Here is a 23,534-nt window from a genome sequence, read left to right on the forward strand (position 1 = left end):
CACGTCTTCACTCAGACCAACTGCCGATCAATGTTGTTTCCTTGGTATTTTTTGTGTAACTAGCCGTCTATTCCTATGACAGGATCTTTTTCCCAGTTCCTAAACTTGACTTACAGGACAAACCTGGTCGTGGGTTCAGTTCTGGGTTCCATCTCACCCTGGGAGCCTCAGTTGGATGCTAAAGTTAGGGCAAGGGGGCCCGTGGCCTCTGAGGGCCCCAAGACTCCCCTGCCAGCTGTCCATTTCCTGTGAGGCTGTGCTGCTGCGTTGGCCGGACAGCCAGTGCACATGCTCTGGGATGCCAGTCCCCACTGCCACCAGGCCACTGGCCAGGGCAAAGGATCTGGCTGTCGCCTTTAACATACAAAGCAGCACCTTGTTTGACTAGGGGTGGAAAATAGGAATTCTACTTCCTCCCTCAGCTCAGATGGCAGGCAGGCTACAGTCACTTGGAGCCAAGGCACCGCCAGTCACAACACCTGGGTCTCCAGCCGTCGGACCTCCTTGACCACGAGATCGATGTTAATAATTGGGTTAAAGTACAGGGCCCAGTAAAATAAGCAGTTGCAAACAAACTGAGGAATGAGGGGCCAGAACATAGCCACAAAAAGGCCCTGCGTTGATACTTTCCAAAAATGGCTCCACATCCTCTGAGGCACCGTCCTAAAAAGAGAAGCGAAGCTTTTCAGGTGTGTACTTGTGGCAGCATGACCACACCGCCCTCCCCCCACCCCCCAGGCCTTCTCCAAGGGTCTGTGCACACAACTTGTCTTCCTGTGCCCTCAGCCTGACCTACCACCTCCCTCTGGGATAAAGCCCAGGGGTGCTCCCTCAGAGCACAAGTCCCTTACCGGCTTCACAGCAGGGTCCCGCTTCTGAGCATTTCTCAAACTAGGGATTTTCTCAGCAAGGTTGCAAGCCCCCAGGGTCCAGACTGTCCTACTGAGAGAAATCTCTAGTGCCCAGCCAGCGGCAGGTGTAGAGTGTGGCCTGCACAATGAAGTGAGTTTGTGGAACTGAAGTCAATTAGGAGATTCTTGTTGGGCTCTGAGTTATGGAGAGACTGCTTCTGATGGGCCAGGCAAGGAACTCTGTGGGTAACGGGGTGTTTCGACCTGAAAGGAATCTGGTCTAGTGAAGGTGTTACTTCTGCCTGGCCAGCAGCCAGCCCGGCCTCTAGAAACAGCATCTCCTCTCCTATTCCTTCTATATGGTCTGGGTGGGACCGAAGTCAGCCACAGGTTGTGTGTGTGGGGAACACATGACTGGAGGCTGGATGAGGAGAGCCCTGTAGATTCCTGGTGAAAGGATCATGTGACCCTGGCTAGACCAATCAAAGGAGTGCAAGCCCTGAGCCCTTTGTAAGTGCAATGGGGGGAGAAATGCTCCCTTCTTCCCTAGAACAGCCAAGAACCCCACCTGCAGGGTCAAGTGAGGCTGAGCAAGGGCCCAGGCCAGAGCTGAGCCAGGAAGCTTGTAGGCCAAACTGGGGGGTCCTTTCCTGTTAAGACTCACTCTAGATTGAGACTGTCACTTGTAGCCAAGAGTCCTGGCTCAGAGACAAACCAACTCGCTCATTTTATGCTTGAGTCCAGACAAGCAATTACAGTCCCAGCTGGTGGCAGGGCAGGATTAGAACTCAAGCCTGCCGAATTCCTGATGGAATGCTTGTTTTCCATAAGCGACTGCCTTCTCACATATTCCTTCAGTACCACCCTCACACCACACCCTAGAAACGACACGTATCCCTATGGATCATTACATAGGGAGAAAATGAGGGACAAACGTCAACAGTGAAGACCACAAAAACAAACGAATAAACAACCCACACCAAACGCTGAAAGATTTCCTGGGTGCCATGTTAGTATTGTTTTTCAATGAGAACCGTGGACAGTTTTGGTAAACTACGGATTTTTTCAAGTTTGAAGCAAGACATCTAAAGAGGCCCCTCCTCCCTGTGGTGTCATGATTTTCCCACGGGGACACTTACTTCAGCTCACTCCTTGACCAGATCCGCCAGAAGGAGAACAATTCCAGGACGGAGAGCAGCATGGCATTCACGATGAGAAACCGGGACGTCCAGTAGTGGACTTCCAGCCAGTCCCACGCAAATTCCGCCATCAGCTGGTATGGGAGGAAGGAGTATTTGACCAGGAATTCCCTCCACTGCTTCCACGTGGGTTCTCGAAGGTCCTGTAGGACAACACACAGACACACAGCTCAGGACGGGTGACTCGGACCCAGGCGAATGCTCATCCCAGGAGGGGCGTTCCACATCTTCTCACTCATACGCACACTTTCTCTCCAACAATCAAGAACCATTATCTGTCCTCTCCTCTTGGAATATAACTTTTCTTGGAATAATTAATCTGAAGTAGCAAAGATAAATGGTCACAGAAGCTCAGAAGTAAAAAAAAATCTAAGCATAGGTTATAGAGAATGGGGTTGAAGTGAGCTGAAATCTGTTTCTTTTGTTTTTTAGCTTCTTCACCACAGCCTCCACGGCTGCTGATTCCATTCACTGACACTAGAGGGCAGAGTGGAGCTGCTGCTGACGGCTTCCAAGTCTGTAGTCCTGATGGAAGCAAACTGCCACATCTTTCTTCCATGGAGCGGCTGGTGGGTTCAAACTGCTGCCAACCCTTTCAGTTAGCAGCCGAGCACTTAACAACTGAGCCACCAGGGCTCCTTTCATCACAGCACAGGTAGCTCAAACCGTTTCCTACATTCAATACTTTAGCTGTTGTAGGATAGTGACAAAAACCCACGACCATGGAGTCGGTTCCAACTCATAGCGACCCTGCACAGGGTTTCCAAGGCTGTAAATCCTTACAGGAGTAGAAAGCCTCATCTGTCTCCTGAGGAGCAGCTGGTGGGTTTGAACTGTCAACCTTGCAGTTAACAGTTCAGCACTTACTCTCCAGCACTATACCTGTACTCCAGGATAGTGATGTTGCTATTAAGTGTTGCTGAGTCTGTTCTGACTCATACCTACCCTATATAGAGTTTCCAAGGAACAGCTGGTGGATTTGAACCACCAATCTTGTGGTTAGCAGTCCAGTGCTGATCCTACAGCACCATGCCAGGACTCCAGAATAGTGACTGTTGGTTTTGTCGAGTTGGTTCCGACTCAGTGGCCCTTTATAGGGCTTCCAAGATGCCACTGGTAGTAGTTGTGGGGAAACGTAAACACACACACACACACACACACAAAATCTCTTCCCACAACTCTGATGGTACAGTGCCCCGGCCCCCCCCACTTGAAACACGGTTGCAGTTCCCAGCCGTCAACCTCAGTCTAGAGTAGCCTAACACGATGATGTCACCCGGTTCACTTCATCCCATGGGACTGCGAGTCCAGTATATTGTTAAAGTTGCTCTATTTTATCATTGGTTATTGTTGTCAAGCTCTTACTGTACCTAATTCAGAAATTAAACATTCTCACAGGTATGTATAGAGTCCTGGTGTGGCGCTGTGGGTTAATGCGCTGGACTGCAGAGTTGGTTTGAACCGCAAGATTGGTGGTTCAACTTCACCAGCTGCTCCTTGGAAACCCATATAGCGTCGTTATGGGTCGGAACTGACTTGATGGCACTTAACAACAGGTATGTATGTATAAGAATCAACGGTGTTACTTATGAGGCTCAGCATCCACTGGGGATCTTGGCACATATCCCCCTGTGGGTCAGGGGAGACGATTGAAAAGTTAAGAGTCCTTAAGCATCTCCTAGGCAACTGGGAGCCTAAGGACATGCAAGGGGCTGGAAGCTCCAGAGGACGGTGCACTGGGACTGGGATGGGGGTTCAGGAAAGCGGTCACTCTGACGAGTGGGCAGAGCCATGGGGAAGGCTGGGGTCTCTGTACTCCCAAACTGCGAGGGCAGGTAACTGGAAACCAGGTAGTTACTGGGATACTTTGCCATGAGGAGAGTGAAACTCCATTCAAGGCTAAAGTGAGTTAGACAGGCTCTTGTTTAAAAAAGGGTCTGAAGCCGTCTCCTGGTGTGCCACTGTAGGATAAGCAATGGACTGCTAACCACAAGGTCAGCAGCTCAAACCTACCAGCCGCTCCTCGGACACCTTATACTGAGTCGCTGTGGGTCAGAACTGACATGGTGGCTCTGAACAACAAGCTGCGTTAGCATGATTTCAGAGGAAACCGTAAGGCAGATCTATCTATTTTTCAAAGGAGCTTTGGTAGCGTAGTGGTTACGAGTCGGGCTGAGGACCTCAAGGTCAGCAGTTCGAAACTTTGTCGTGGGACAAAGATGAGGCTCTCTGCTCCCATGAAGATTTACAGCCTCGGAAACCCTGTACAGGGTCGCTATGGGTCGGAACCGACTCCACGGCACATCACCACCACCAGCACCATTTATCTTTCAAGTGTGGTATACTTTTCAGATGGAATGTGAACATGGAATTTCACTGAAAATAACCTTTTCTTTTTATATAGAAGATTTTGTACATAATGTAGATCCAATGACTATTTTCTGAATCATTTTCAACACGCACTTTTTACTGAAACAACTCTCGCACTCACCAACACAAACCTATACTTTTAGTAAAATGTTAACTTTGGTTGGTGTTGTTAAGTGCCATCAAGTTGGGTTATAAAAGTGACACAAATCTGTGTCATTTATCTGGATCTAGCAATGACTGGCTTTTAAAAAAAATTTAAAAGGTCTTTGCTTTGATCGTTAAATGAAAATGATTTGTGTCCAAGTACTAAACCTAATTATCTTTTTGCATACTTAATACTGTAACCCCCAAATCCAGATTTTAGGGAAGGCTAGGATGTAATTTTATATTTTGAATTACTATCAGAATTAAATACAAAATTATATAAAACTTTTCTTAAAAGGACATACTGGGCTATTTAACAATTTGAAAATATTTCTTTCTACAAGATGTTCATGAAAACAATTCCATTATCTTACAATTCAATTTCTCCACGAACTTTTTGAAGCCCTCTCACATACTTAAGGGTGTGGGTTACACATGTGATTTCTATTTTCTATGTGACTTTTTTATACAAACAGATTGGAAGGATTGACCCAAGAGTGGTAATGCAAAAGACAGTACCCTTCTGAGACCAACTTCTTATTGTTAAGTGCTGTCAACGTGGTTCCGACTCAAAGCAACCCTGTGTAGGGTTTGCATGGCTTGAAATCTTCACAGGAGCACAAAGCCTCTTCTTTCTCCTGTGGAGCGAGTGGCTGGTGTGCTCACACTGTGGACTTTGTGGTTGGCAGTCCAGTGCTTATCATATGGACCCACTACGTTCCCCAGTGACCATCTAGACTCAGAGAAATCACCCTGAGTGAACAGGATCCACCAGTAGGTGTCGATGGGTTAGCCTGAAGAAATAAGGCCAAAGGTGTCAACGAGTAGCCTTGGTGGTCTGCTGATGTACAGCTCTCAGTGAGGTGGGACCTGCAGGACGGACTCGAATGCTGCCTTGTGGTAGGACAAGACTCTAACCTTTGGGGACTCTGATAAGGGACAGATTACCAAGCTGGGAGGTCTATCAATGGAACCTTCCGGGCCAACCCAGACCCATGCTGTCTTCTTTTAATACTTCAAGTCCAGCGGGAAGCCTCTCTTGCTAAGCAGCACAGGAAACAGTTTGGAAGTGGGGATGGTCCTACTTTTCCTTTACTGGCGGCTAGCCGTGGTTGGTGGTCACTTGTTCCTCCATGAGCAGCTCCAGCTCCACCCCACACTGAGGAATGGAAGACGTCTCGTAGCCCAGGCATTGTGTGGACCTACCAGAAGCTTGGTGATGATGTCCTCTCCGGAGTCGTCGTCCTGAAGAGGGCAGATGGTGTGGATGAACGGTAGGAAGGTGTCGGTGTAATCAAACAGGTACAGGTAGAGCAAACCAAGTCTGGGGGAGCTCTTGAGGGCGTAGAGCAGGAACAGGGACCTGCCTGGGTTCACGGCCTGCAGAGGACGAGGTGGGCACAGGACCACATTACCACGGCAACACCCACAGTGCTACCACAGCCACACAGCGTCTCCTCATGTTTGTGAAAGAACACGTGTGAATACATGAATGACATGGAGAGGCCACGCTATTGTTGTACTGGGCTAAACAAGAGGGGTTCAAAAAGATCACTGTGGGATCTTCCCACATTTTTTGAAAGCCCCCTTGTATATTGTATAAAGATCTAAAATCCATCCATTGCTGGGGTTAATACTCCTAGGCCCTAGTAGAACATAACCTTTTTTGAAAGCAAATTTACAAAACGTATCAGAGAATCATGAAAATGTGTAATTTAGCTATTCAAGGAGTGGGCTCCAGGTGATAAAACGAGTCTCGGATTCCCCGGCCCGTTCGCACCCGGGGTTATTCTCACACTGCCTACCAGGGTGCTTCTAAAAGATACTGAAAAAATGGAATTTTTCCACAAACTTTAAAAAAGCCCCTAATACAGAAGAAAAAGTGGAAATCAAGTGACCTAAGTGAGTAAAGAAACCTGGAAGATGGTTAATAGAGCAACTGGGAACTGTCTGCAGAGCTCTTACTAATGCTCCTGGATTCCTAAGTGAGGTGGAAGAGGGGTCACAGGGGCAGGGCCATGGTCCTGGCAGTGTCAGGCCCGTGAAAGAGGACTCTCTCCCCTTGGAGGAACATCCAGCACACTGCAGACAGCCAAGAAATGTTTGGTGAACAGATAAATACACAGAGTACTGTTCAAAAGGTGCGCAGAAAATAGACTTGAAGAAAACAGGACAAAATGCACTGTTCACCTGAGTCCGGTGAATATGGGCAATTTCTTTTCATATTCCTCCCTCTCAGATTTTAATACAAAGAATGTATTGATTCCTGAGATCAGCAAAGTGAAGAGAAAATGGGCGGGGAGTAATTTACCTGGTAAGAGTCTAATATCCAGACTATTTAAAGAACTGCTGTCCTAAACAACAAAAAGACGAGCAACCTAATTAGAGTGGGCAAAGGAACTGAATAGACATGATACCAATGAGGACCTACGGATGGCAAGCCAGCACCTTAAAAGATGCTCAACATCATTACCCGTCACCCACCCCAGTGCCGGAGTCTATTCCAACTCCTAACGACCCTGCAGGACAAAGAGGAACTGCTCTGTGGGGGTTCCGAGATGTTAATCTTTATAGGAATAGACTCATCGTTCTACTGCTGACCAGTTAGTGGGTTTGAACTGCTGACCTTATGGTCAACAGCCCAATGCTTAACTCACTGCACCACCAAGGCTCCTTGTATGCCACTGAATTCAGTTCTGACTCATAGTGATAAGAGCACCTGGTGGATTTGAACGACTGACCTTATGGCTCCTTAAGGATGTCACTTAAACCAAAAACAACAACAAAAACCCAAACCCACTGCCACCAAGCCATAGAAGCCATGTATAGGGTTTCCAAGGCTGTAAATCTTTGTGAAAACAGAAAGTCTCATCTTTTACCCTCACAGCTCCTGGTGGGTTTGAACTGACGAGCTTACAGATAACAGTCCAATGTTTATCCTACAGCACCACATGTTGTTGTTGTTATGTGTTATGTGCCGTGGAGTCGGTTCCAACTCATAGTGACCCTGTACGGGGTTTCCGAAGCTGTAAATCTTTACAGGAGCAGAAGCCTCATCTTTCTCCCGTGGAACAGCTGGTAGATTTGAACTGCTGACCTTCAGGTTCGCAGCCCGATTCATAAACACTACGCTACCAGAGCTCCTTATGGCACCACATGGGTAATGACAAAGATAAAGCTAACGTTCAATGGCATTAGTTTGTAGAGAAATGCAAATGAAAACCACAGAGAGCCACCAGGGCACACCTGTGTGAGCCAGGAGGGGCTGGAGCCCTGCTCAGTACGACCCGGCTTCCAGGTGCCGAGTGACGACAGCAGTGTTCCGCAGTCCCTTGGGGAGTCTCGCAGAGACACTGGGGCTGGAGAAATCTCTCACAGATTTTCCCTTATCATCAAATGGCAGCCCTCCTGGAGGGTCCGGGTAAGTAGAAGATCTGAGGCGCAGACTGATGACACCATTGTGTTTGCTTTTAAAACTGGTCCAGCATCGGACTCCCATTTGCTCTGATAACTTATGTGTAATTTCAACACAGGGCTAGTGCTGGATCTGTGGCCTAGAAATGTCCTGCTAGACATTAAAAGCCACAATAAGGTTAATATTAGCTGCAAAAGATGATTATTTCTATGTACACATTTCTAGGTACAACCATGTTTATAACAGAGCAATCAGGGCAAAGGTACATAAACTTCTTAACCCTAACTAAACACCTAGAGGGAATGAGTCACTGGAACTAGAGACTTAGGACCATGGTCACGGGCACGTCAAGGTCAACTGGCAATAACACAGTCCATAAAAACAACGTTCTAGAGCCTACGTTGGTGGGTAGCAACTGGAAACTTGAAAGTTTGTGAGCCCTCATCTAAGGTACAATTACTGGACTCTTCTTGAAAGGAGATAAAAATCCAAGAAGGGAGATAAAAAATCAGATTGAAAAAAAAAAGATAAAAAATCAAAGCAGGGAGACAAAAATCAAAGCCACATGGAGACAGTTCATCCACAGGACAACTGGGCCTGGTGAACCCCAGCTTCTATGACCCTGAGGCCAGCAGAAGTGATGGTGTCAGTGCCCACCGACCACTGCTGACCGACCGCTTTCAAAGACAGGGAGCACAATCACGGACCCTACACAGAACAGGAGAACAAAGTGGAACCAACTCAAACTCATAAAAAAGGTCAGGCTAACTGGTCTGTCAGAAGCTGGATGAACCTCCTGAGACTAATGGCCCTTGGTCACTCTTCAGGCCTAAAATGGAACTCACCCCCATCGTTCACCTTTCATTCTAACAAGAGATAGGCCTACAGGGGAACAAGAACACCAAAGGAGGTACACACTCTTTAGAACAATTAAACCTATCTGATCAAAAGGACAGCATGTGCCCTGGAGTCATGGTTCGAGCTCACCCCCACTCCTTGGAAACCCAACACAGGGTCATTATGAGTTGGAACTGACTCGATGGTACTTCACAACAACAAAGCTCGGAAGTCAGGAAAGACGGACCCGAATGGAAACAGTAACTACAGGGAGGTAGTGGACGGAGTACGATTACACTGTGCGGACTGCAGGCAACGTCAGGAAGGAAAATGTGTACAAACTGTTGAATGGACAACCAATTTGCTCTATAAATTTACCCAATCACTATTAAAACCGAGTGTTTTAGCTGTCACAGTCAAATGTGGATTTAGTACACACAGGGTCTTTCCAGATGGCAGCACTGTTTCTAATGGCAAAACCTGAAAACCACCTTGGTGGCCAGCAACAGAAACAAACAAACACCAAACCCTTGACCTCGAGTCCACTCCAACTCTTAGGACAACCCTAACTGCCTTGTAGGGTTTCCAAACCTGTCATCATTACAGAAGCCACATCTTGTTCCTTGAGAGTGGCTGGTGGGCTTGAATCATGGACTTTTTGGTTAGCAGCTGAGCACTCAACGATTGCGCCACCAGCACTCCTTCCCACCAACACAAGGCACAAACTGTCAAGTACTTCCTTGCACAATGGGATACTGCATGCAGGGGAAAATGAGTGAATTTGGAGAAAACAACTTGTAGGTTATGCTCAGTTTTTGCCTGTTACACATTGATGTGGTTGTGGTGGTGTCAGGTGCTGCTGTGTCCGTTTCAACTCGTATGGACCTCATGTGACGAGGAGGAGGACTGCCGTGGAGGGCTTGCTTGGCCATCACCTTTACAGAGCTCACTGGCTCCTTTGCTGTGAACTCAGTCACAGCACGTCCGGGAGGGCAGGTAGCGCCTGCCGCAGGAGAGACACGCCTTCCACAAGGGCAGGTATGTCCTTTTTGGCTAAGCAGAGTAACTCCTACTCTGCATTATTGGGTTTTCAAGCTTTTTTTTTTTTTTTTTTTTTAAATAAAAAAGCTCACCTTATATTCCCAGAGATTTTGGGGGGGCTTCACCCCCAGTGCTTTGACGCGCTCCAGTTCCATGAGGATAACTCTTCTGTGGCTGCTGTTTTCTATGGTGTATGGCGCACAGGAAAACTCTTCCTCTGTCAAAGTTAAAAGCAACCTGGGGAGGAGCGGAAGAAGCGTGCTGTTTTCAGTTCACACAGCAGAAGCCAACGTTCTTCATTCAGAATGCCAGCTTATCCACCCCAGGTGAGACATTGTTAATAACACCCGACAGGTAAACACTAGCGACCTGCCAGTGACGACCTGAAAATACTAATGCACTTAGTAATCTGCAGCGGGGTGGCATGGCGTTAGACCTATTCTGTGGATGATAAATGTAGCTCCTAGAAGTAAAGCGACTTGGCTAGGGCCTACCCAAGTCTGTTCTACTCGAGTCTTAGATTTTGCAGCTATACCCTACAATCTCTCACATATTACTCTTGGGGCTGGGAGGAGTGTGTATAGATAGAAAAAAGATCGGAAAGGAACCCAGACTTTTTATAAGAAGGAAGTCCAGTAGAACATTAATAGTAGTCAGTGTCTCCTTTTATCAGAAAACACAAATCCAGCTTCTCAGGGATTCATCAATAAGAACCCCCCAGTACACTGCTGACAGCAGAGAGAAATGGGCCCACCCAGTGGAAACGGATAATGTTTTGTGGGTTGTTTGGGAGTATGAGGGGCTTCAGAAAGTCCCTGGAAAGATGGGATGAAAAGATCACGGCATTTCTCACAAACTTCTTGAGGCCCCCTCACGTTTACTAGGTTTGCCAAGGCTTACTGCCTTTGACACGGCAGTTCTAGATCTGCAGAAACAACATAGATTGTGCATGCTAGGTAGACAGGTTTTGGTGCCACAATTTGAGGGTGGGAGGGGCAGTTCTCGTCTAGCAGGACATTTCTGGGTCACAGATCCGGCATTGACCCTGTGTTTAAAATACACAGCAAGTCATCAGAGCAGATGGGACTACAATGCTGGGCTTGTTTCTAAAAGTCAGTCTGCTCTTCAGATCTTGTGTCAGAGGGCTGGCATCTGACGGGTATGGAAAGAGCTGTGTGAGATGACTCCTCCAGGCCTAGTGCCCCTGTTAACGCCGCCTGCTGAAATGATGACGCACAAGAACCCTGAGAAGCTGAATTCACTGGGGCGGCGGGTTTCTTGGTAAAGACGTGCTGCCAACTTGAAGGGTACCAAGTAAGCCTGCTCGGCAGACGGCTGGCACTGTTCTGAGTTGTTGATTTCTCACACCAGCGAGATGGCATGCCAGTGGCTCTCTCTGAAGAGTAAGAAGTCAAGGATATTTCACTGCCAACACTCTACAGTTTTGTGTCATTATTGTTCTTTTAATAACAGTGCATGCAACTTTTACCATCATCAGGAAGCGACAACAAAAGTAGGAAAATGTTACTGACAAGAAACGGTGCAGTTGCTTTGGAAAACCGTTTGGCAAACAGTTAAGCATCAGTACCATATGCCCTGTCATTTCATCACTAGGGAGAATCGGAAATATATTCACACAAATGCCTTTAGATGACTTGCTCACAGAGGCATTATTCATATCAGCCAGACTGTAAGCAAACGAAATGATCTATCCACTGATGAATGCTGGCGGGGATGGTGGTGTGCGTGGAGCTAGTTCTGACTTACAGTGACCCTGTATAGGGTTTCCGAGGGTGTCGATCTTTATGGGAGCAGAAAGCCTCACTTGTCTCCTGCGGAATGGCTCACACATTTAAACTGCTGACCCCGCAGTTAGCAGCCCAACTCATACCCCACTATGCTACTAGAGCTCCTTCCACTGATGAATGCGTGTTCTGAATCGGATCTACCCACACGAGGTCCTATTATTCAGCCACAAACAGGAACGAAGGAGTTCTGTTTGTGACAGGCTACAGCACGTGTGAACTCTGAAAACATGATGCTGAAGAAAAGCCGTATGTTGCAGGATTCCATTTCTATAGAATGTCCAGGACCGGCAAATCCAGAGCGACAGAGTGTAGATGAGTGGCTCCTGAAGGCTACGGGAGCGAAACCGAGGGGCTCTTTGGCTTCATGGCAGTGTTCTAGCCCTAGATTGTAGTAATGGCCATACACTGTGTGAATACAGACATACCTCAGAGCTATCACAGGTTCAATTCCTGACCACTGCAATAAAGGATAGTGCTACACATAGAGTCACACCGATGTCCTGGTTTCCCAGTGCAGATGGAAGTCAGGTTCACCCTACATTTTGTCAAGTCTGTGCACAGCAGCAGTGTGAAAAAGTGTGGACTACTGTGAAACGGCTGAAATGTGACAGAGCCCTGACCTGAGCACATGCTGTTGGCACCAAGACACTTGCTCGTCACAAACCTTCTTCTGTCTGTAAGAAACGTGGCATCTGCAAAGTAAACACAGTGGAGCGCAGAAACTCCAGGTGTGTTCTGATGCAGAGACCACTGAGGTGAGCTCTGTACAGGGTGACTTTTGTGGTTTGTGAATGATATCTCAGTAAAGCTGTCTAGAGAAAGAAACAGAAAGCAAGGTGTGTAGAGACTTTGCGCCTCACCTGCCATTGACCCTCTCAGACAAAAACCTGTCTCTGTAGAGAGAGGCCCACGGGCCCAGCTGCTCCAGCCAGAGGACCACTTCTTCCGCCGTCCATTTGGCTACAGCCTTGTGCACCAAGAGGTCATGCTCTGACTCCCTGCTGCTCCAGTGATACACAAGCAGGACCACCTGGGGAAGAGAGACAGGGACTTTTAGACACGGCCGGGTCAGGAATGCCAGTCCCTAACGCGTGCGTGTGTGGTGGGGTGAGGACATGGCCGTAGGCTACGTCATTGCCACGGGAGTGCTGCTGGGACACACAGTTCTCTGTGAGGGAGTGGAGGCAGGGCATGACCCACTGACCCCATCGACACAATGGACTCAGACAGCTGTTCTACTGGGGCACTTCCAACCTTTACGTCTGTGACACGAGACTCAACACAGAGCTGAAGAGTCTACCGCCAAGACAGATGTGGTCTCCAGTTCTAGCTCTACCACCTTTAGTTTGCTCAACTGTCAACTAGGCCTACTAATGGGGAGGCCCCGGGTACTAGATGAAAGGCTGGCTGTTAGAACCAACCCAGTGTTGTCTCAGGAGACAGGCCTAGTGATCTGCTTCCGAAATGCAAACTCTAGGGAGCAGTTCCACTCTGCGCACACGAGGTCGCGGTCAGTTGGAATCAACTCTACAGTATCCACTAATAATTAATTATGTGAGAGAAGAGGGAGAGTAAGTTACTAACTACTGCTGTTTTGCTAAGTGTCATTGAGTTTGTTCTGACTGATAACCTTATATAGGGTTTCCAGGAAGCAACAGATGGGTTTGAACTGCTGACTTTGTGGTTTGCAGTCCAGTGCTAATCCTACAGCGCCATACTAGAGGGTGTTATTGTTAAGTGCCATTAAGCCAGTTCCAACTCATAGCAACCCTTTCTAGGGTTTCCAGGGAGTGCCTGGGAGATCTGAACTGCTAATCTTTCAGTCAGCAGCCCAGTGCTTATTCTATAGCACACCAAGACTCTACACTAAATGGCAGATAACATATTAATGTAGGGGAAAGGCAAGGCAAACAAATACCTAAATAAAATGATGCTGGTTATAGCTGGCATAAAAATAACTAATAACATTTGAGAGATAATGGTGCCTGGTTTCTAAACAAGTTATGTTGCTGTTGTGGTTTAGTGCATTCAAGTCAGTTTTGACTCACAGTGACCCTATATGGGGCTTCCAAGGAGCAGCTGGTGGGTTTGAACCATTAACTTGGTGGTTCAAACCAACGTTGTGGTCCAGTGCTTTATCCTCCAGCATCGCACGAGGACTCCACTTAAGTTATAAGTTATGAAGAGGATTAACTGAGATACAGCCAACACATATGGATTCCAATTACTGTTGGGTCCTTGAGTAAGCAACATCCCTCAAGAACTCAGCACAAGAGACGCCAACGTGCGCAGGGAACTGCCGCATGCAGCCATGTCACCAAATGTTGAAGTGCAGGCTAACAGAGCCGACTCCAGTGGCAGCGTGTGTGCGTGTCTGAGAGAAGTAAACTTACTGCCACACCCGTCAGAGCTGTGAGCACTCCGGAGAAGAAGCCCCCTCCCCTCTGCTGATGCACTCGGCCTGTGTTGGGAGCTACAGGAATCTGGTCATTCCCGTACTTCTGGAAGGCTGTGAGACTCTGGACTATGTCGTTATTCTGCTGAATGTCTTCAAATCTCAGTCGAATGGCATCAGGAAATAACTTCTCAATGGCATCCCTGTGGAAAAGACAAAATCACAAGGTGGTTGGCTAAACACACACTTTTGTTTGTGTGGTTGCTGTTGGAGTTAGTTCCGACGCACAGTAACTCTGTATCGGGTTTCTGAGGAGTGACTAGTGGATCTGAACTGCCAACATGGCGGTTAACTGTCCAGTGCTTATGCCACACTAGGACCTCTATCATGTTTAGAGGCTGAAATGAAATGTAGCAGGCACAGTTTAAATACATACAAGCATATTTTAAGAATGGACAAAAAGGTATTAGGGTCCTGTTGGTAACAGCAATAAAGCAGAAACAACCCAGATGGCCACTGTTAAGGAAACAACTAAATGAAATTTAGTAAAGATACTATATTCCCTCAGTGTAATGCTACATAAATTAAAACATGAACTCCTCTGATCACTAAGCATCAAGATGAATAAATCAAGGACATAAGCAGTTGTGAATGAAAATACGAGACTCCAGAAAAACATACTGACGGCATACCACAGACATGAGTAAATTCAAGGAGCCTTCAAAAAGTTCATGGAAAAATGTAATGAAAAGATACCGGAATTTTTCCACAGGCTTTTCAAAGCCCCTCAGGTTTCCATCTTATATTGGCACACATGTAGACCTAAGAGAATTGTAAAGATTCTGAAGAATCTTTAAAAAGAAAACAAACAATTTAGTTGGCATTTGAGGTTACTGCTATTTTCATGAAGTGCTAAGTTGGAAAAGTAAAAAATATGACCTATATAAATCCACATTCCATAGCTGAGTCATAACTAAAATTACTCTGGGACATGTGTATGCATTGTCAAGCGAAAACTGTTGTACTCTGTAAACCTTTGCCCAATTCACAACCAGAAGTTAAAAAATAAAAAAAAAAAGTACTCTGGGGAAAAGGTTCTAAGATGGAGAAGAAAGGTGGAGAGGAAAGGTCAAAGGAATCTTCAGCTTGCTCAGCACTGTTCCATTTACTCAACACGAATGTCGGACATGCATAGGTATTGCTGGTAAGCTATTTTAAAAACCACATGAAGTTCAAGAGTGAGAGAAAGACCAACCCTTGAGATGGTTTTCATTTTCAATTATACAAGCAAAGTATCCCCTGCAATTTAAGATCCACCTTCAGATAAAGCATTGCTGACGGTAGCTTACAAACAAACACATTGCCTGTGAAAAACAAACTGTTAGGTTAACAGTGTCATGGAACGTTTGGATTCCCCGTTTGTACCGGGAAGGTGGAGCAAACATTGCTCGGGCAACAAAAATGAAGACCAGGTTCTCAGAGCCAAGTCCTCACAGGAACACGCAAGGGTATGGAAATTGAAAAGCTCTGGTCATCTGAGAGCTCTGGCCCTTTGCTGTGGGATGCCATGCATGAGAAACCATCACTTTCAGATGTGATCACTGCAACAGAGTTCATCCAAAGGGTGAAAGATCAGCATCAAACCAGCTGTTCAGAATTCTCCAGTTACACCATTTTCTCTATTAGATGTAGAATGTTGTCAGTGAATCTCAATCAGTAAAAAGTGTTTTACTGAAGCAATGATCAGAATTTCTTTCTTTCCTTTATTTAGAATAACCAAGAAGCAAACCAATTACAGCCACCTGTGAGGAAGGGACTCTGGCTTTTCAGATCCTCGATCTCTGACTCACATTCTAGAAGATCGAGAATGGCCAGACATGTCAGCTTAACACCTTGGGCCTTTTCAAACACAGCTGTACAAGGTAAGGCTGAGCATTACCTGAGGAGAATATTGACTTTGGGGAAACCTTCCCATTTTTCTCGGCACTCCGGGCACTCTGTCTTCTTTGAAGACACCCACCATAAAGCTAGGCAGTGACGGCAGAAGCTATGGCCACAGTTCAAGGTCGTTGGGTTCACCAGGATGTCGTAACAGCAGTGGCAAGAAAACTCACTGACAGAGATCTGAGGGCTGGTGCTGTGGAGAGGATCATTGTTCTCTGGGCTTGTCGCATTCTGAGTGTTTGGCTGAGGCTCCTCCATTTCTTAGCCAGTTCTGGGAGCCACAGACACAGAAAGGTGCAGACTTAGAAAAGGGCTGCGGAGCATCAGTACATCTAGAAAAAGAAAACAAACACTTTAGTTGGGATTTGAGATTAAAGCTTATTCTCATAAGGTACTGTTGTAGCCGTTTTTGAATTATCTGTAGCAAAATTTTGCTAGCATGTGGTATTAAAGATATTGTCCGATGACTTACACATTCCGTTGGGTCACCTGTCTTTGGAATGGGCACAGTTAGGGATCTTTTCCAATCAACTGGCCAGGTAGCTATCTTCCACCAAATGTCTTGGCGTAGATGAGCGAGTGCCTCCATGCTGCATCAGTTTGTGGAAAAACTTCAATTTGTAGTCCATCAATTCTTGTTCTCATAAAGAGCTAAGTTTTAAAAGTGAAAAATTTTGACCGATAGAAATCCGTATTATATAAGCCAGATGTTGTTGTTAAGTGCATTGAGTCAGTTCCAACTCATAGTGACTGACTGTGTAGGGTTTCCAAGGAGCGGTTGTTGGGTTTGAATTGCCGACCCTGAGGTTCAAACTGACTTTGCGGGCCAGTGCATTATCCTGCAGTACCACACCAAGATTCCAGAAACCAGACAGATTATCATAAAATTTACTTCTGGTCTATTTGTCAACTTTTCAAAAAATCCAAGTGAAGCACTAGTCAATGGACTGGGGTGGCTGGGGCGTTCTGGAACGTTCGCTCTTATTAATGAAAATAGCATTTCTTTGGACGTCAGTGTCCTCAATTCCATTTCTAAGGTCCTTTCCAGCTCTTAGGATTTTAAATCAACGAGCTTCTTGGCAATGTCTGGAGTTGGCAACCAACATACTCTGTAAATGGACATACTTGTCTAAACAAAGCTGCTTCCCCACTAGATAATTATAATTTTGTAAACATTTGATTTCAGGCGCTCCCACCAAGTGGGTCTGCAGCATTGCTAAGAAGCAAGTGATTCTACAACAATAACGAAATGAATAAAATTAGGGTATAAAAAAGTATTTAATATTTTAGTTTATTTTAAAAAAAGGAGGTACATGAGGCCTTGTTTTCCCAGGTGCCTTGTGCCACACTCCCTGGTGGCTTAGTACTCTCCTGTCCCCCAAATCAACCCAAACAAGCACATGAGACTCTCTGGGTCCACACACACATGCTAATGACACTGATATGTAAATAGCAAGAGACTAATCCCTCATTTTGAGTCTTTGCAGATTTCTTTCTTGAGAGGCAGTGTGATGGAGAAGGCTTTAGTTAAAATCTCAACTTTCCAGCTCCGCAGCATAAATTGTTTGGGTTCTCTGAGCCCGTTTCCTTTCTGGACATCATGCTCTGGAAGCCATGGCAGGGGGATGAGCCCTTGAAACTGATGCCCTAAGATAATTCTTAAATCTGAAATCAAAAATACCCCCTTAAGTCTTCTTGAAACCGAGCAGTCACTAGTTTAAAAACAAAACAAAACTAAACAAAGTCTGACTTAAGCATTGTGCTCTTTTGTTGTTGTGAAGTGTCAACTGGTAGGTTCCAACTCACAGGGACCCTGCACAGAGTTCCCAAGGAGCAGCTAGTGGGTTTGAACTGCTGACCTTGTGTCAGCAATCCAGTGCTTATCCTACATTGCCACACTAGGACTCCTAGGCTCTTTTAAGAACTATCTACAATGCAAGATCAGAGGTGCGAACCTACCAGCCTCTTCCTGGAAGCCCTATACAGGGTTGCTCTGAGTAAGAACTAACTGTTGTTGTTAAGTGCTGTCGAGTCGGTTCCGACCCATAGCGACCCTGTATAGGGTTCCCAAGGAGCGAATGGTGAGCTTGAACCACTGACCTTGTAGTTCAAACGGCTTTGCAATCTGGCACATTAATCCACAGCGCCGCACCAGGACTCCAAGAACCAACTAGATGGCGCTTAACAACAATATACTGTCTCTAAGTGACAACTTAAAAGATCAGATAGGAACCTTAATGAACAGTGCATTTATGTTAATGGAGGAAGAGCTCAGAAAAGGTGACGAGAATGTCATCAGTGAAACTGATCTATACATGCAGAAACAACTGTACATTTTGCTGTGTAAATTCAATAACAATACAAATTCAAAGAAAAAACATTTTTTGAAGGCTGACATTTTTTACTAATTAAGTAAGACTATTTAGTTTCAATTAAACTTCAAGAGATATTTTTGATTTAAGGCCTGAAGATTGTATCAGGGCAACAAGAGTTTTGTGGGTTTTTCTAGTCTCTGTGCCTACAGAAAGTCTGGAGCCCATGAAAATTGGAACTTTTCTGTTCTCCAGTTTCCCCCTTTCATCAAGATTCTGCTAAAAACTCTTGGATCAAAATGTCCAGAGACGATAGCTGGCCATCATCCAGTTCTTCTGGTCTCATGACCAAAGAGGTCACTGTTCATAAAGGCAATTAGCCCACATTCCAGATTCTCCTCCTTCCCCTGTTGCTCCAGGTGAATAGAGATAAATACCTGCAAGCTTTTAAAACCCCAGGCACTCCACATGAAACTCAGATGCAGGACAGAGGCACCAAGCCTGCTATTAGACCTGTTAGCTGGGATGGCCTGTGAAATCATGGGTAGGTTACATTTTGGGTAAAGTGAGTTTGAGATGACAAAACTTCCAAGATGAAATGTTTACTGAGTAGCTAGAGACACAAAATGTAGGTGGAAGTCAGAATGACGCTGAACATATCGATTTCAGAGTCCATTGCATGGACATTACAAATAAAGTACTAGCATAAATTTTAAAGCAGTTACAAAATCATAGAGACCTTTATTAAACAAAAATATCACAATGGGAAGCTATTGTTTCTCAACATAGCTTGTATCTATGAGCGTACACTTTTGAAGGGGGTGTTTCTATCTCTCTAACTCTTCCCTGAAGAATTCTGAGCTCGGTGATTTGCACCACATCAAATGGTAATGTCACTATCCTCAAAGGACCCAAATTAAGTTAGTTTTCAATCTCCTTTGAGTTTGGGGAACAAGTCCAAAGTCAGAGCTGTAGGGTGGATAAGGTAACGGTTCCTAACAAAATTCCTGTCCGACAGGCCTTGCTACCCTCAAAGGATGCAGATGTGCACTGTGGCGATGGGAACAAATTCCTCAGTGCAGCTTTCCTGCCCTTTTCTTACCAAGGTAATTTTCAGGTTTCTTAAACTTTTTCCGAATAAGCCCTTGTAATCATCCTGTGTCCTCTGAGAAAATCAAGATGATCCCCTTACTATCCCCCAAACAGTCACCATAACTTTCCAAACTAAAATCTGTGCTTTGAATGGGACTGGCCCACGGATCTACTTGGAAGCCACTGTTATGACTGGACCTTTTTAAGGAAGGCCCCCTAGAGAGACAGACCAGTGTGTCCGAGAGCTTGTCTGCATCCATCCACTGATCTGAGAGGCATGCTTAGGCACTTTTGTCTTTTGTTTGGAATAAACCAATACATGCATAAACTGGAACTCTCTCATAGCAGCAGTTTTGGGGTTTTTTTTCCAATTTTAACTTACCCTATATATTGAAATTCATTTCTCACAAATTAGCCTTTGTTATATTGAAACTCATCAGAAGTTCCTAGCTTACCAGAACTGAAAGTTTATTTCTCATGAGGCAAACAAATTGCACGTTGGTGTTCAACATGCATTTTATAAGTCATTGTGAAAAGCTGAAGTGGTCAGTAACTCTGTTCTGCAATTGTTTTTAATGAATAGAAACTGCATGAGAATTCTGCTCATTTCATTTTACTGTAAATGGCAAAGCGAAAGCGAAGGAAGAAAACACTTCCTTAACCAAATTCAGCTGATCTTTTCTGCTACTTCTGTCTGGTTTTGGATTATTTCCACTACTTAAGGAAAACGACACCTTGAGGAGAGAGGCGCCCTGGTGGCACAGTTGGCAGCTACAGGAGAGTCTGAAACCGAAACCAAACTCCATTCTGAGGAGTCGATTTCAGTTCACATCGACCCTACAGGACCGTACAGAACTGCCCCTTAGGATTGCCAAAGCTTCAAACCATGGACCTTCTGGTTAGCAACCAAGTGCTTACTACTACACCACCAGGGCTGTGTTCTAGAGAGATTGTTGTTGTCGTTGGGTGTCATCAGTTCCAGCTCACAGCAACTCAGAATAGGGTAGGACCGGCTGGTGGGTCTGAACTGCCGACCTTGCAGTTAGTAGTCCAGTGCTTATCCTACAGCGCTACACCAAGACTACGGGGCAGTCCTAGTCGGTCACATGAAGTCACTATAAATGAGTTAGAATTACTTGGTAGCAGTGAACACCAACAACTGAGCAGGAAAGCGCCTCTGAGGGGTAAAGTCTAGCTCAGAGGCTAAAGGCCCCAATGGATTGTCGCTGCTGTTCTGTCTGCATGGATTTGGTTCTGTCCTCTAAGGAAAGAAAACAGTACCTCAGGAGGAGGAAAGAGCCTCTGAAGTGATAAAATCTAGCTGGAGACTTATGTTACAGGCTGTGGTTTCTGCCCTGGCTCCACGCCCCGATTGCTCAGCCAGGGATGGCAGGCCTCTCTGAGGGGATGCTTGGTATTCTACAAGCTCGGCTCATGAGTGATTCTCTGTAAAATTCCTTCCACAGTCACCATGTGCTTGAATGTCAAGCATCCTGGTCTTTTCCCGCCTTCCCCTTCCATCATGGACATCAGGGGCGTTGGAATCCGTGGGAGGAGAATCGTTCCGTTCTCCCCCACTAGGGCCCCTATCACAGGGACACACTTCCGTTTACATTCACCTTCAGTCACCACACAAACTGTAAGTGTCCCCTGGCTTGTTCAAGAATGCCTCAGCTCCCAAAACCCCACAAAAGTGCAAACAGAAGCAGACAGAAAAGTATCCGTTGAGCACCAGAAAATGAGGCAAGCCAGGCAAACGTTGGGGTGCCCTGCGGGGCCCAAGCCACTCTGTGGGTTCTATGGAGGAAGGTAGGCTTTGGATCCAAGGGTGTGGAGGGGTTTTGAGGGGCTTTGTGTACTCTGAAATTACAGGCCATACTTGTGTTTGGGCACAATCGGAGCATTTCCTGGAAGAAGTCTGTACTTTTTATTAGGAGACTAAGACCCTAACCAGGTTGAGAACTACTGTTTATTCACTGGATAAAAAACTTTCTTCGCTATAAACCCATAGCTGGCAAGGCAATTCTGACTCACAGACAAACGGCTCCACAGGGCTTCAGAGGCTGCAACTGCCTTAACTTTCTCCCATGTAGTAATTGGTGGGATCAAACTGGTGACCTTGTGGTTAGCAGCCCACGCTGAACTCACTGCACCACCAAGACTTGTATGTTGTTGTAGTTATGTGCCGTGGAGTCGGTTCCGACTCATAGCAACCCTGTACAGACTTGTATATCCCTGCTTTTTCACATAGTTTTTAAAAAGCCCGCCGTCCTCTATGCTTTCAGCAAGCAAGGTTGTCATCTGTATATCACAGGTTGTTAATGAGTCTTCCTCCAATCCTGATACCACATTCTTCTTCACATGATCCAGCTTCTCGAATATTTACTCGGCACACAGACTGAAAAAGCATGGTGGAAGGATACAGCCTTGACACACACCTTGCCTGATTTTAAACCATGAAGCAGCCCTTTGTTCTGTCTGAACGGCTGCCTCTTGGTCTATGTGCAGGTTCCGCACGAGCACAATGAATTGTTCTGGAATTCCCATTCTTCACAAAGTTGTCTGTTTTTTGTTATGAGCCACACACTCATTGCCTTAGCACAGTCAATAAAATCCCAAACCCACTGCCATTTGAGTCAGTTCTGACTCCTAGCAACCCTGTAAAGGGTCTCTGATCTGTGTGACAGTAGAAAGCCTCCCTTTCTTCTGTGCAGCAGCGGCTGGGTTTGTACTGCTGCCGACCTTGCAGTTAGCAGGCCAGTACTGTTCACCTTTTCTTTCCCACACGTCTGTCAGTTTGTCACAACATAGCAAACTGACAGATATGTGGAGAAGAAAACAAAACACGCCTAAAAAACTGTGAAAGTCCCAGTAAGCAGGAAGCATTCCATAGATGTGTCTACTTTTCCCATCATGCTCCACACGGGTTCCATTTCCCAATGGACACAAGTGACACGATGCCCAGGTTATTTTCGTCCCAGGCCAGACAACTCCAAACTGATTTTACCATCTCACCAACTCCATTAAAGCACTTGGCTGCTAAGCACAAGACTGGCGGTTCAAACCCCACTGGCCATTCCTTGGAAACCCTATACCCGACACCCTTGCTATAAGTCAGTATCGGTTTGACAGCACTAAACAGCAACTATCTGGAAGGAGGCGGGCAGGCACTGCTGTTACCAGTTGGTGTCTTTAGTTACTCCACTTAACATTTAGAAAAGTCAATGATGCAATGATTTTGATTGAGTTTATACAAGAATGACTTAATTTGAGTTTATGTCAAGAATCACAAAGATCTCTGGTATATAATTATGGTTCTATCCCTTCATTCAAGAAACCATGTCTTGTGATTATAGTACGTACCTGGTCTCTTAGGAATAATTCATTAAAGGGTTAATTTATCGAGGGTCCTTCCTGAAACATATGATCTCATCCATTTCTCAGCAAAGATGTTCAGTGAAAGTATAAAGAGATTTGGACTCATATGGGCCCAAAGGCTATGCCATCAAGTTGATTCGGCCTCACAGTGACCCTACAGGATGGAGCAGAATGACTCCACAGGTTTCCAAGTCTTCACAGAAGCAGACTGCCTCATCTTTCTTCCATAGGTTCATACCACCAACCTTTCAGTTAGCAACCCAGTACTTAACTCAATATGTCATGAGGATTCTTTATAGGATATGCACTTCACTACAAGGTCAGTTTGAACTGTAAGGCTGGAGGTTCAAACTCACCAGCTGCTCCTGAAAAACCCTATACAGGGTCCCTATAAGTCGGGACTGAAGGGATAGCACTTAACAACAACAGCCGCCCTAGTTAGACTACTTCCTCTCATTACGTGTCACTTGACAACTCTGAATCACGGTAACTGCTAATATGCTCTGGTAGCGTAGTGGGTTACGCAGTGGCCTGCTAACTGCAAGACCAGAAATTAGAATCTACCGACTGCTCCACAGGAAAAAGATGAGGCTTTCTGCTCTCATAAAGATTCACAGATTGGAAATCCTATATGGGGTCACCAAGGAAGCATGCCACCACCAGTACCTGCTGAACCCCTATAATGTGTAAAGCACAATACTATGAGATATGTGTTATTTCCATTTTACTGAGAAAAAAGCCCAGTCAG

General features: G+C 45.8%; 1 protein-coding gene across 1 annotated transcript; it reads right to left on the bottom strand.

Annotated features, from left to right (window-relative positions):
• Positions 1-470: 470 nt before the first annotated feature.
• On the bottom strand, positions 471-16,330 carry BFAR (bifunctional apoptosis regulator). The gene is made up of 7 exons (XM_006867200.1): positions 16,000-16,330; positions 14,059-14,263; positions 12,526-12,695; positions 9,950-10,094; positions 5,771-5,944; positions 1,991-2,193; positions 471-663 (listed from the first exon to the last, which is right to left on the bottom strand). The coding sequence occupies exons 1-7, from the start codon at positions 16,260-16,262 to the stop codon at positions 471-473; spliced, it is 1,353 nt and encodes a 450-aa protein (XP_006867262.1). The 5' UTR covers positions 16,263-16,330.
• Between the last annotated feature and the right edge of the window lie 7,204 nt (positions 16,331-23,534).

Source organism: Chrysochloris asiatica, unplaced genomic scaffold (assembly GCF_000296735.1).
Source record: "Chrysochloris asiatica unplaced genomic scaffold, ChrAsi1.0 scaffold00102, whole genome shotgun sequence".
Taxonomy (NCBI): Eukaryota; Metazoa; Chordata; class Mammalia; order Afrosoricida; family Chrysochloridae; genus Chrysochloris; species Chrysochloris asiatica.